At 55.0% G+C, this 13,921-nt stretch overlaps 1 protein-coding gene across 2 annotated transcripts in view; it reads left to right on the forward strand.

The window, feature by feature from the left end:
* Nucleotides 1-12,802, forward strand: part of Grhl3 (grainyhead-like transcription factor 3) — a 33,908-nt gene extending 21,106 nt beyond the window's left edge. For both annotated transcript variants that reach the window (XM_013519744.1, XM_005394800.2), the window contains exons 9-16: nt 1,642-1,800; nt 2,327-2,405; nt 2,526-2,659; nt 3,903-3,937; nt 4,993-5,081; nt 5,960-6,045; nt 8,326-8,390; nt 12,035-12,802. In XM_013519744.1, the coding sequence (XP_013375198.1) occupies nt 1,642-1,800; nt 2,327-2,405; nt 2,526-2,659; nt 3,903-3,937; nt 4,993-5,081; nt 5,960-6,045; nt 8,326-8,390; nt 12,035-12,149 (762 nt within the window). In that variant the 3' untranslated portion in view covers nt 12,150-12,802. The remainder of the gene's footprint in view (nt 1-1,641; nt 1,801-2,326; nt 2,406-2,525; nt 2,660-3,902; nt 3,938-4,992; nt 5,082-5,959; nt 6,046-8,325; nt 8,391-12,034) is intronic.
* The last annotated feature ends 1,119 nt before the right edge of the window (nt 12,803-13,921 follow it).

Raw genomic sequence — 13,921 nt, forward strand, 5'->3', positions numbered from 1 at the left:
AGGACATGGCCTGGCACACAAGTGGTGGCTGTTATTAATCCAAGCCTTGAGCCTTGCACAAGGCCACATGGCAGCCGCCAGGGGTTTGGTGACTTCCTGGCCATTGTAGACTGTGGCAGGGGAAGGGCTTAGGAGCCTGGTAGCTGAGGGCTCAAATCCAGTCCCACTGCTTCTTAAGTCTGCAAGATGGAACCCACAGGTAACCTGCCTGCCCTGTGGTGGGGATTCTACAGCAGGGCCCGGGGCCTGCAAAGCAAAGTCAGGGAGGCAAAGCGGCTGGCAGTTTTCCCATGCCAGCCCTTACACCATTACCATCCTTCCAGCCCAGGCACCAGCCTGCCGGGTACCATGGGCATCCTGGTCCTGCTTGGAGAGCTGGCCTGGTTGCAAAGGCACTGGTCTGTCCCGGAGTCAGGGCCTGGGTAGCCTTGGATCTGCCCTTTCCTTCCCTGGACCAGGCTTGCGTCACTCACTAGGGTCCCCTGGGCAGGCTGGGGACAGGGGTTGCCCGCAGAAGATGAGGGGAAGGAGCCGGAGCACACAAAGGGAGGCCCAAAGACAGGGGCTGTTATTATTCACACAGAGCAGACTGGAGGAGGAGCCCGGCCTGCAGCTCAGGGAGGTGGGAAAGTTTCGTGGGAAGGGAGCGGTGGGTTTCGGTGGGGATTTTCTCACCACCTCTCGGGCCCCAGGCTCGGGTCTCTCAGGTGCGGGCTGGTGGGGGCGAGGGGGAGGTATGCCTGGCATGTGCCTGGGGGCCTGGCCCCACAGCCAGCCGAGAAGGGGGTCTACTCAGACACCCCACCCCAGCCCCGCCGTTCAGCTCAGAGTCATTGCCAAGGGAAAGAGCTCAAAGAACAGGGGTCGGCAGGCACAGTCACCAGGGCTCGCCCAGCTGAGGCTAACCGGCTACCATCCGCTGTAGGATGAGACTTCAGCTGTCCCTCTTACAACAGTCACAGCACATCAGCAGTCACAACTCGTCCTCATAGGCACATAAGACAGGTTTTATTACCCCCATTCTGTAGATAAGGACACCAGGCTCCATGAGCCTGGCTTCCCACCACAGGTCTGAGTGGTCTTGGGTCATTTTCCCTGACTCTCGGGGAAGGTCAGCAATCGTATCCCTGCTCGGAGCCTCCGTGGCTGCAGGATGGAGGTGGCCGGGACAGCTCCTTGCTGTGAGGGCCTGGGACCGAGTGGAGAGCATGAACCCCTCCCTCACCGGAGGCCCAGGATGCCAGAGCTGGGGGCTAGGGTGGAGTGACTGTGTCTCACCCCTGCACCTGGGGCCAGCTGGAAAGTAGCGTCCTTGGCTCATTCTGCATTGCAGAAAGACGACTCTGGATTTCCAGCTCCTGAAAGTGTATTTGAGCCCCTCCCAGGGTGGGCTGCCCTTGGTGAGCTGGTGGGGGCGTCTCACCCTGTGGCAGAGGGCCTGCGCTTTGATCTGGGCCAGCCCCAGCCCCACCACGTGTGGCCTGGGTCACCTTGGGAAAGTTACCCACCTCTCTGAGCATCCGTTTCCGGTCTGTAAAGGAGTGCTGATGGTTACTTCCAGGGGCCCTGTGAGGCTTAAAGGCACTTGCTGGGTCCACAGAAAGCTTGATGAACTTACCCAGCACCCTGCTCTGTCCTCAGGTGTTCATTGGTGTCAACTGCCTGAGCACAGACTTCTCCTCGCAGAAGGGGGTGAAGGGCGTCCCCCTGAACCTGCAGATCGACACCTATGACTGTGGCTCAGGCACTGAGCTCCTGGTGCACCGTGCCGTCTGTCAGATCAAGATCTTCTGTGACAAGGTGGGCAGCCGCTCCGCTGGGCCCTGGAGGGAGAAGGGCCCAAGCTGGCGCTATCCTCCTGCGCTCGCCTGCCTCTGTCTCCTCGCTGTCTGTCCGCATGCTCACCACTGTGTTTCTCTCTGCACGTCCTCCTGTCCGCACTCTGGGTCTCTCATCTCAGCACACCTCCTTCTGGATCTCTGTAAGTCTTGCTCTATCTCTTTTTCTCTGCCGGTCTCCCTCAGTTTTCTCTTTCTTCTGCCCATCTCTGTTTCTCTCTCCTTCTCCACCCCGCCTGCCCTGCCCACCTCTCTTGTCTTTCTAAGCTGCTTCCTTCTCTCTGTCTCTCAGGGCCTGTGCTGACCTCAGGCAGGCGGGGCCGGGCTGGGTTGGGGTGGACCACATGCCGGGGTCTTCCCATATCCTGGTCTCCCCGTGAGGAAAAACTGGGACCAGAAGCCTGGCCCATACTTACGATGCAAAGGAGTCATTGTGAAAGTAGCCAGCGCCCCTGGAGGCCCTGGGTGACTTCCCCTTCTCCCCACAGGGAGCTGAGAGGAAGATGCGAGATGACGAGCGGAAGCAGTTCCGGCGGAAGGTCAAGTGCCCGGACTCCGGCAACAGCGGTCAGTGCACACGGGCCAGAGACCAGCTGGGCTGGGGTGTGGGAAGGGAGATGGAGGTGAACGGGGAGGCTGGGACCTGAGCAGAGGATCTCCCGGCTCAGCAGCGTCCTTTTCCACCAGGCCTCAAGGGCTGCCTGCTGTCGGGCTTCCGGGGCAACGAGACCACCTACCTGCGGCCGGAGGCTGACCTGGAGACCCCGCCTGTGCTTTTCATCCCCAATGTGCACTTCTCCAGCCTGCAGCGCCCTGGAGGGGTAAGGGCGAGGGCGCGGGAGGGGGTCCCAGCCTCTGGCAGGCCCTGCCTTAGCACAAAATAGGAGTGGGTAGTAACTACAACTTGTCAGAACTGGCCTGTTGCGATATTTCCAGGGTCTACCATTTAAAAAGTCAAACTCAGACTATCTGTATTGAATCCCGGAGGGAAAGAAATGTCTGCAGCAGCTGGGGGTATAGCTCAATGATAAAGCATTTGCCCAGCATGTGTGAGGCCCTGAGTTCAACCCCTAGTACCACACACACACACACACACACACACACACACACACACAGAGGAGGGGTCTGTGTGCGCATGTGAATCCAGTGAGCCGTTGTATCAAAGAACAGAATGTTAGTGAACAAACACACCTTGTACCATCAAAATATTCACGCTTGGAGCACACGCAGAGGAGGTTTCTAATATCTGAGCCCCACATTCCCCACTGAAGCTGGGGGGTGGTGATTTCCATGGCGACACTGGAGCTCACAGCTTATGCGCTAGGTGCTGTATTTCATTCCCCAGCCGGCACTGCAGCGCTCTGATGTCAGGAATATTGTCTCCCTGGACCTGTGGGCCAGAAGTGGAGACAGAGAAGTTAAGAAACCCTCTGAGATGACACAGCTAGAAAGTGGCAGGAGTAGACTGGGCCGAGTGCTAGGATGAACTGCCTCGCTCCTTCCCCAGCCCTTTGGGGACAGGGGCACCGGACAAGCGAGTTAAGGGCCCAGAGCCTGTCTCTGTCTGCCTCTGTATCAGTCGGACCACTGCCTCCCTCCCCATTGGCAGCGGGCACGCTTGCCGAAACACACCTCGGTGTGCGCGAGATGTGACTGGCGTGCTGGCGTAGGGAGAGGAGGGTTATGGGGCACAAAGGGCTGCCAGTAGGGACGTGGGCCCTGGCACTCTCCAAAGCCCCTTCCTATCCCTACCCACCACCCTCCGTAGGAGTAGCAGCAGTGCCAGGCACACTGGTGTCAAAAGAGTGCTTCCATCTTTCCCTGCCGCTGCCTCAGGTCCCATTACCCAGTTACCGGGCGCAGGCCCAGCCACCTCTCCCGGCCTGGTGGGCACACTGCTCTGCCCACAGAGCTGTAGCACCTCCTCCAGCTGGGTGATTCCTTTACCCAGCCCACTTAGGGCACCCATCTGAGCAAGCACAAGCCTTTGCAGTGGCAGCCCCTCTCCTCATGGCATGTCCCCCCAGGATACCCCGACGTGAAAATGTCTTCTCTTCATTGCAGGTGGTGGGCTCGGCAGGACACAGCAGCTCCAACAGGTACCAGAGAAACCGCCAAGGGCCCCGCTCCCCGCCTGCCCCTTCACCCCTCGCCCTGTCCTCGGCCCGCCTTCCCCCCTGCCGCCCCAGCCAGGGCCTGGGGCCTGAAGAAGAGGCCACTGACTCTGCCCCAACCCCCAAGCTCTGCTCATGCTCCTTCCTCACTGAAACTGCCTGGGTTTTTATGGGTTTGTTTTATGTGAAAAGTTGGCGAATCTTTGGCGAGACACCTGCTTGTAAAAAGGGAAAGAAAAAGCCTCTGGGGACAGTGGGGTGGAGGGGTGCTGAGCTGGGGGCTGCTGGGGTAGAACCCTAGCCCCTTCCCTTAACACACTCCACCACAGGGGGCCTGGCCCTGTCCTCTGCCAGCCACAGCCTCTGGGCCTGGCAGTCCCTTCACCTCCCTGAGCATTTTAGCTGCACTTTTTATGCAGCGCTTCCACTCCAAACTATGCCACTCAGCGCCTCAGACAGCCCATGAGTTAAGTCAGTGATGGCGAACCTTTTTTAGAGCCTTCAATGACATGAATAGCCGCTAGGGCACACCTGCCGCAGGTTCGCCACCACTGAGTTAGGCCATCAGGAGTCACTGCTCCTGGGTGGGGAAGCTTCAGCTCTGAGCAGGGATCACACAGCTATTAGGGAACAGAGGCAGGATGGACACCCAAGCCTGTTTTACCCCAAATCCCACAGTCCTCCCTCCTGCTGCTGCTTCATTCCTGACCTAATTCTTTCAAAAGGGTCAATGTTGATGTCCGGTTTTGATGGAAGCCACATGCTGAGTCTGTCATTACCTCCCGCAGCCCCATCTACTATTTTCTGCAGGCTCATTTGTACTTTTGCTTTGCCTGCTTCACAAACAGGGTCACCTGAGGCAAAGGAACTCAGCCCAGGGCCCATGCCCAGTGCATGGCAGGGGTGGGATTTGAACTCAGGCTGTCCAGCCCCAGACCTGCTTCTTCGCCTGCAGTTCCACTGCCTTACACCCCCACCCCAGCTCCAAGGCCCCTGGAAGCCCAGCAGGGTCCTCACCAACCCTCCTGCCATCCCCACAGGCTTCCCCTGAAACGCACCCGCTCGCCCTTCGCTGAGGAGTTTGAGCCACTGCCTTCCAAGCAGGCCAAGGAAGACGACCTGCAGAGAGGTAGCGTCCACCTCCCATGTGTCCTCAGAGTCACTGGCCCCTGGGAGGCAGGAGGGACCACTTGCTCCTTGAACTGGCTTTGGGCCCAGACTTGGGGTGGGTATAAAGGGGTCCCTGTAGGGTTGGAGGCATCTGCCTGCTCTGACCTCGTGGGGACACCGTGTCCCAGGGCAGCTGGCTCAGGCAATAGGTCAAGGGCCCTCACTCTCTCTGACAGGGGGAGGAATGGAACAGGGTTTCACAGTTCAGTTTTCTAGTTTTGACCCTCTAAGTCTGTGGCTACCTTTTTTGTTGTCGTTGTTATTTTGCGTCAGGGTCTCACTATCTAATTCAGGCTGGCCTCAAACTCACAGAGATCCTCCTGCCTCAGGCTCCTGAGTGCTGGGATTACAGGTGTTTGTCAATGCACTCGGTAGTAGATCTGTGGCTTCTTGAGAGGGGTGGTGACAAGCCCCCAAACCTCTGACCAGCAGGAAGAAACCACCAGCAGCTGTGCTTGGCCAAAAGCTTCCAGCAGCCCCGACCAGCTTACCTTGGTGTTTCCAAATACCATCAGCAGTTCCTACAACCGCTGTGAGGTAGTGCACAGGGCCCCCATTTTACATACCAAATAAAATGAAGCTGAGTGATGTCACCATCGCTTCTGCAAGGTTATCAGCTGGCTGGCAGGTGGGAGAGCAGGGATTCACACCTGCCAAAATCAGGACACTCTTTAAGAACGTGCATGGGACCCGCCGACTGTTTCCCAGCTAGGGGCCGGCGCCTTAGCAGAAATCCATCTTATACTAAAGTAAGATGTTTTAGATCCCCTTCTTCTGAGATACTGTTGGGCTCAGTGTTTTCCTTGCACCCCTAAAAGCTGCCCCATTGGTTTTCAGTTCTGTTGTACGTGCGGAGGGAGAGCGAGGAGGTGTTTGATGCCCTCATGCTGAAGACCCCGGACCTGAAGGGGCTGAGGAATGCGGTAAGAAGCCTGGGCTCCGCAGGGCTCATTTCCCACAGGAAGGTCTGGGAAGGAACAGCCCGGAACTGGGCTTTCTGGTGGCCTGCCTGTCCCGCCCACTGGGGGGCCCGCGGCCCCGCTGGAGGGGGCGTTGCCTTCGATGTTATCTCCCAGCCAGAACCCAGGCTCCACCCTGGAGTCGCACACACCGTAAATCCTTCCTAATCTGATGGCTGCTGTCTGACAGGCCAGGGCTTTTGTTGGCTTTGCAAACCTGTTTCTGTTTTAATGGGAGCGAAACCCAAAAAGGCCAGGCCCAGAGACACTCTTTTTTCTCTCCCGGGGGCCCCGTTCCTCCTGTTTGTTTGTTGGCATTGGTGGCTGGGGTCCAGGCTGGGCCGCTGAGACCTTCCCCAGCCCCCAGCACTAGAGAGCCGGGACAGCCAGGCCTCGAGCTGACCCTCAGGCAGCTTGTGCCTCAGCTGGTGTTAAGGTTGAACCCTCAGAAAAGGCTCAAGGGCCCCCGAGGAGCAGGTCACGTCAGGTGCCCGCGTCAAAGGCCCGCTGTGTGCCTGGCGTTCTGTCAGCCCGGTGCACTTGCTGGCTCCCCACCTGCGAGAGAAGCCTGAAAAGTGGATGCTGTTGGCTCCTCCTCATGTCCCGGGAGGCTATGGCCCCGAGAGGTCAGGGGACGAGGCTGGAAGCGACAGGCTGTGATTCCAGCCTGTGCTCTCCCCACTCTGGGCTGCCTGTTCTCCTTCCCTACGGTCATCCTGCTTGGCATCAGCCCCGGGAAGTTGGGCTCACAAAAGCCCATTAATGTCACTTGACTATAGACTCGGAATCCTTGGACGGAGCGGTAACCGAAAGGGTCAGGCTCCCACCTGGAGCTTGCCTTCTCTTCCCACAGCTCTTCTGAGCTCTGCCTGCTCTTAAATCATATACTTCCAGACACAGAGAGCTCACTGCCTTCTGGAACAGGCCCGCTGTCTTTGTATAACGTATTCACCTTATGTTTAGAAAGGTCCTAAATTCTTCCTTAGCTTGATTTGAGATCTCCCTCCTGGTGGCATTCAGCTACATTACCAGTAAAATTAAGAACTTTTCTGTCCTGGAGGGATCGCTGTCAAGAATAAAACAGAACAGAACCTGATTCTTAGCCTAAGATGCCCAGAGACGGCCAGCTCTCCCTGGAGTCCCCACCAAGCTGTGCCAGTTCCTCTGAATACCACACTCCAGGCTGAGTACTTTGCATAACACTCTCAGTTGAAATCCAGAACCACTCCCTGGGTACACCCCATTACTGCACCCATTTTACACGCAAGAAAACTGATGCTCAGAGAAGGAAGGAGACCTGTTAAGTTTTGTGTCTCCAATGGTGGAGGTCCAGACTAGATCCATCTGCCCCAGAATCTCAGGAACTGTGAGGAGAAGTGGGCTAACTCTGGCTACACAGCCCAGCAGGCTGGGTGCTCTTCTGGAGAACGGCTCCGAAGTTTGGGACTCCATCGAGTCAGTGAACCAGGGCTCGAGGCTCAGGGCCTGGCTTGCACTCTTGGAGCTTGGCACGCACAGCTGTCACCGGGGGTCAGTAGTCCCTGCCTGAAGGAGAAATGTGGGACTGGGTTGGTCAGAGCAAGACTGAGAGCAACCTGTCACTCAGCTTCCTTAATAATGGCAGTGGCCACTGAGGGAGGACTCAGTGAGGGTTGGGAGCTGCCCTTGGTGACATATGTCATCCACGTACATCATGCTTCCTAAAGATCTTTGGGGAGGTGGCTACTCTCTCTCTCCACAAGGAGTTTGCACAAGGTCACCAGTGGGTGGATGGTGGCCCTAAGCACTGGACAATCCAAACATCTGGCACCAGGCAGGAGCTAACGGAAGAGGTAGATGCTAATGAGATTTTATACCCACTAAAAATACTGTTTGTTTACCAAGTGTCTGCTGTGATACAGGAAGGTTTATCATATGATGATGTTTTAATCTACCTATGTGGAATACAAAAATATCTGCATACATGGCCAACAATGGGATGGCAGCCAGCCAGATGTTAATGGTCTTCATCTCAGAGAAACAGGATTGTAGATGGCTGCAATTTTCTTCTTTATGTCTCTCAATATAGATAGATAGATAGATAGATAGATAGATAGATTGATAGATAGATAGGATAGCTACTAATTTATATATATAACCTCATACACACACACACACACACACACACACACACACACACACGTTTATAATCAGGATGTACTCCAGTTTGGCAGCAGAACTGAATGCCCTACTGCTCTCTTGCAGATCTCTGAGAAGTATGGGCTCCCTGAAGAGAACATCTGCAAAGTCTACAAGAAGTGTAAGCGGGGGTAAGTGCCCCCTTCAGTCCTCTCATGTGCTCAGTGCTGAGCAGGGTTGTACCTCACCTTCATCAAGGGGTTGAAGGGGTGTGGAGTAGGAGGGATTCCTTTGGGCCAAGGTCACCAGTCACACTTGCACCAGCAGAGAGCAGACCTTGATCACTATTTGGAAGGCTAGGAGTGAGACACAAGTAGAAGGATCCTTAGGTGCAACCTCATTGGTGGAGAGGGGAGTGCAGTGTCATGTATCAGAGGACCCAAGCTCAAGTCCTGAGGTCATTGCTTAGCCAAGTCATTTGATTATGATGATGATGACAGTGACCACTCTTTACCTGACCACTTACTGCGCAGCAGGTGCTAAGCCCAGGGATCTTGTCACCCACTCTTTACAGATAGAGAACCAGGCTCAGAGGTGACAAGCAGTGATTGCGGAGCAGGGGAACAAGGGCACAGAGGCAGGAAGGCCCATGGGGTTGCGGCTGGATAAGTCAGGGCAGGAAGGAGCAAGCGTTGTGAATGGGAGTCAGGTTACGGCAGGGTGCCCCACGGATCTCCCCCACCACCAGGCTGGACTAGGCAGGAGAGGGCAAGACTCTGCCCTCCAGGGGCCCATGCAGAGCCTGGCCACCCATATGGGCTCGCAGGGATCTCAGCACCCTTTCCTGTCTGCCCAGGAAACCCTTGGCTGGGAGGAGGGGAGTGGCACGTGGTCTTCCTAGGCGTCAGCCCCTGGTGAGAGCTAGGATCGTTCTGTGGGCCTCTGTAGCCCTTCCTGACTAAGTCACCTTACCAGACTAGCATGGGACCCGGGCAGTGAAGATTAGTCACTGCCAATTCCCAGCCCAGAGAACCCAGGGCCAGGATGCTGGGATATCACCCACCCTCCACCCAGCTCAGACCCCAGTCCTGCTCCAGACGGTCTCACTCCAGCTGCACTGAGCAGCAACCTGGGAAGGGGCTTAGGTGCTGCTCTCCATGGGCTTCCTGCATAGAAGGCCTTGCAAAGCGAGGCGGTGTCCTCACCCGCTGAGGCCCCATCTAAGCAGGCTCAGGGCCCCACTACGCTCTCCTCCGTGGCCTGCGCCCAGCCTCCCATAGAAGCTTGGGGTCAGGGAAGGTGTCCCTCCCTGCAGCCCTGGGAGAGGAACCATTTTCTTTGGGTTGTATGAGTGGCACATATACGTGTATGTGTGTGCGCGCGCGTGCGTGCGTGCGTGTGTGTGTGTGTGTGTGTGTGTGTGTTTCCAAGTTTCCGTTTCAAACTGAGGTTCACACACTCTGTAGCTGAACCCACCTCCCAGCTCTGCTTTGCTCAGTCTCACTCAGCCCTCCCTCCCTCAGCACCACACTCTCGCCCCTGGCTCCAGCCCCACAGATCCCACCTGGCTGAGGGTCCAGGCAGTGCCTTTATGTCTGATGCGGGAGCCGAGGGTACACACAGAGATGCCCATGCATGCCCCCCAAGTGGCCAGAGGCTTTCCCTTGAGCCCCAGGCAGTGGGAGAAGTGATGCCTCCCGTCAGCGCACTGACCCTTTGCGCCTGGTGGGATGAGATGATCTATTTCTATAGATGAGGAAACCGAGGTCCAGGGTAGTTATGAGTTAGTGGTGGCAGAAGGAATCTCACCTGCCTAAAACCTGTGCATGCACCCACTATTTTTTCTTACCTCTTGCTTATTCCTCTAATCACTGAACAATGTGCAAATAAAAGCTAGGCCTGGGCAGGCCAGTCCATTTGCCCAGTACCACAGCCTAGGGCAGTGATAGCGAACCTTTTAGAATTTCAGTGATATAAACAGCCTGCTAGGGCACAAGTGCCATAGGTTCGCCACTGCTTGCTTAGGGCGTCACCCAGCAGCCCTGCGGAGGTACCATGTACCCCACCCACCCCACAGTCCTGGAAACCCCAACCCTAGGATGGTCCAAAATGGCTGAATGAGAATAGTCCCCCAGATCCTCTTGGGAAAGGGGAGGCCAGGCAGGTCTGCTGCTTCATCAGGGTTCTCATCTAAGAACAGGAAATTTTAATGGGGGGGGTGGTTAGTTTATTTTCACAAAGCCCTCCTGAAAGTCCTCGGAGAAAGGCAGATACCATCAGCTTTACAAGCACCATTGAGTGCTTGGAAGATTAACAAAGACATTGTTTCTGCTGGCAGCTGGCCAGGGGTTTAATGTGGCCCAGGGCACAAGGCAGCTAGAAGCTAGGAGGTGACAAGAACTAAGACAGCAGTTCCCAACAGGCACCTGTGCCCAGGGTCCAGCTGTCGCTGGCCTCTGAGGGAGGGTCCCTTTCCCAAAGGCCGGAGCTCTGGGCCCCGCTGGGAGCGGGAGGGAGTCAGGCTCGGCTGCATGCAGGGCATCTATCCAGGGCCTGGCACCTGGAAGGGGCCAATAAATGCCACTAGAGGAAACAAGCAAAACCACCCTGACATCAAAAAGTGCCCACCCTTCTGGCCAACCCTGGCCTCCTCTGGCCTGCTCTCAGCCTCCAGCACCCAGACAAAGAGCCGTCTGTGAAGTCCAGGAACTCCAAACAGGCCTCAGGAAAGGGGATCCTGCAATTAACACTGGCAGTCGGCACCTGGCCCTCGGGGGGCCTGAGACGAACCTTTTTCCAGAAAGGAGCAGAGACAGCTGGACATAGGCCGTGGGCTTCAGGCCCACAGCAGTCCCCAGAGCCCTCCTCTGCTGGGTCCTTATGAAAGCAGACATCTACCTGTGGGCCACTGAAAGTTATCTCACCTTATCCAAACCTTCCCTTCATCCTGTATTTTGCCTCTTTTATCTTCTATCACCCAACTTGTATTTATAGGGTAATGGCTACCACTCCCCCTCCCTTCCTCTTCTTCCTCCTCCTGTTTAAAAAAAAAAAAAAAAAGATACAGTAGAAAGAGACAAAGGTCTAGATTCAACTCTTAGCCCTGCTGGCGATTAACTATGGAACCTTTACTTCTTTGAACCTGTTTTCCTGTCTACAAACTGGAGTAATATAGTTATAAGGAGTCCTTCCCCCAGTCTGTGGGAGAATCTATCCTCCTGGAGGACAAAATCTAGGCCTAATTCTTCTCCCCTCTGACCCTTGTTTTAAGGGCAAGACCCTGCACTTGGAAAAGCCTCAACACATGCTAGGGATGGATGATGGATGCGTGGATAGTGAGTAGGTGAATGCGTGGAGGAGCGGATGGGTAGATGGATGGATGGACCCAGCTCCATGATATGCTCAGCACCTTAGCAGGGCAGGAGAGAGGACAGCTGATATGATCATCTCCGGTCTCTTCTTGGCGGGTCCTTCATCAGGGAGGCAGCTCCTAGAGGAGTGTCCTTTGGGATACGCTCTAGCTTTGACCCTGAAGCGGGGCCAACCATGAAGGTTCTTTCTGTCTTGGGTTGGCCAGGTCCTTGCCTAGAGAGTGTGGGGAGAAAAGGCCAAGCCTCTCAGCCTCATGGGGATGAAGTGAGTGGGGTGGGTGTGGCACCCTCTGGCCCAGGCTGGCTTCCCTGAGCAGCACATCGTAGATTCTTATGGAACCCAAACCGCCGCACCTCCCAGTTTTGAGCTCACTGTGTCCGAGTTCACGCCTACTGACACAGGGAACACCGTGGGGGAAAAGCGGGGGGATTGCCCCATTCCAACTGCATCTCCTCTCTTCCAGAATCTTGGTCAACATGGACAACAACATCATCCAGCATTACAGCAACCACGTCGCCTTCCTGCTGGACATGGGGGAGCTGGACGGCAAGATTCAGATCATCCTGAAGGAGCTGTGAGGCCTGCACTCCAAACTCAGACCCTGCGGGTAGGCTCAGGCCGGGAGCCAGCGGGAAGTGGCCCCAAGCCGCACACAACCTGTCCATGAGCCTCCGTGCTGTTACTTGAATGCCTTCCTCCAGGGGAGTCACAGATGTCAGGGCCAGGAAGGGGCCGTGGCGGCCTCCTGGTCTGAGCCCCATCCATGCTTGAATCTAATCCCGGAGCTTCCGGCCAGCACCGGCCTATGGAACACAGCACCTTTTGGGTGGGCCGGTGCCCACTGCCAGGTGAGCTCCTCCTCACACCGCCTGCAGGCTGCCCTCACGGAGGGGAAGCCACCTTCGGTCCCGCACGGCCACCTTTCTGGATCCCTCCACACCCTTCAGACCAAGGATTTCTCACTCCTTGGTCAGTGAACTTTTGATTCTCAGTGCAAAGGACTTTTGAAAAAGACACTGTCGTGGAAACAATATCTTGTTCATTGACTTCTTCAATGAGATGTAAATACTGGAGCTGACCGGAACAAAGTGACCTCTCTGTAAACTACCACCTTGCCACCCACTGTTGTACACATTTCTTATTTACAATTTCCCATTTATAATTCTTATTTACAGTTTTATGTTATATATATATAAGTATATATTGTATATATATGCAACATTTTATATTTTTCATGGATACATTTTTATCATTTCAAAAAAAAATCTGTATTTCACATTTCTTGGACTATTTTTTTTTTAGCTGTTAATCAGTTATACATTTTGTATACTCGTAGTATTTAGTAATAAAAGCTTACCTACGTATCAGTCACCTGCTGCAGAGCCCCTTTTGTGAGTTTCTGGCAGGAGAGAGGCTGGGGTGGGGGAGGTCTCTCCTCTTCTTCCTCTCTACCCCGATGTGAAGGATGGAAGTACCGTGAGCTCTTGCAAGCCAAGGTGTCCACCCTGACAGGCAGCAGAATCAGGACGTGGTCCCACAAGGCCCGCTGTTACTACCTTAGGATCACTGACTCTGACATACAGGCCCAGAATGGGCAAGACAAGGACCTCACAGCTGGGGCCAGCGCGAGAGCCCAGGGCCAGGAGCCATGAGACCTGAGTCTTGGGCCAACTCAGCCCCTCCTCTCCAGGCTGTCTCTTTCCCTGGAGGCGGCTCCTCCTGACTCCCAGAAGCCACTTCGCATCTCTTCCCCACTGTATGGTTCCCCACTTCGTGTTGAGATGTTGAAATCAGCCCGGGTGGAAGTGTTAAGGCCATGGATAGTGACAAGTACTATAAATCAGGCCCTTTATTTCCCCTGGGGAACAACTCACAAATCGGTGCTTGCTTGCTGGCTTCCTTCCTTGCTTCTCACTGCTACACCCTGTCCTGTTTCTTTGGCTTTAAAATGCAGGGTGTGTTCTACATCGGTCGTAGCTATCATTTCTAGTGCCTCTGTTTCCCTCCTGGGCCTCAAAGGCCCGTGATGTGAGCGAGGGGACAGCATTCCTGAGTACCTCCCTGACTTCAATCCCCGCAGCTTTACTTTGTAAATATTAGGGTTTCTTATAAATGTTTGTCTTAATAAAACTTTTTTATAAAAAGCTTGAAAACCAAGATGCCTATAAAAACTTAACTTCTAGACAGTCCATAGTCCATAGACCGTGCCTAGAGACAATAACACATTGGCCTCGGGGCCCCCCCAAATTAAGGTGTGCTAAAGAGCTCACTGATGAAGTCCAATAATAGTTCAATTTAATCTTTTTAAAATTAAGGCAGCCAGGGATATAGCTCAGCGGCATAAGCACTT

The sequence above is a fragment of the Chinchilla lanigera genome, unplaced genomic scaffold (assembly GCF_000276665.1).
Source record: "Chinchilla lanigera isolate Chin_1 unplaced genomic scaffold, ChiLan1.0 scaffold00051, whole genome shotgun sequence".
NCBI classification, from domain to species: Eukaryota; Metazoa; Chordata; class Mammalia; order Rodentia; family Chinchillidae; genus Chinchilla; species Chinchilla lanigera.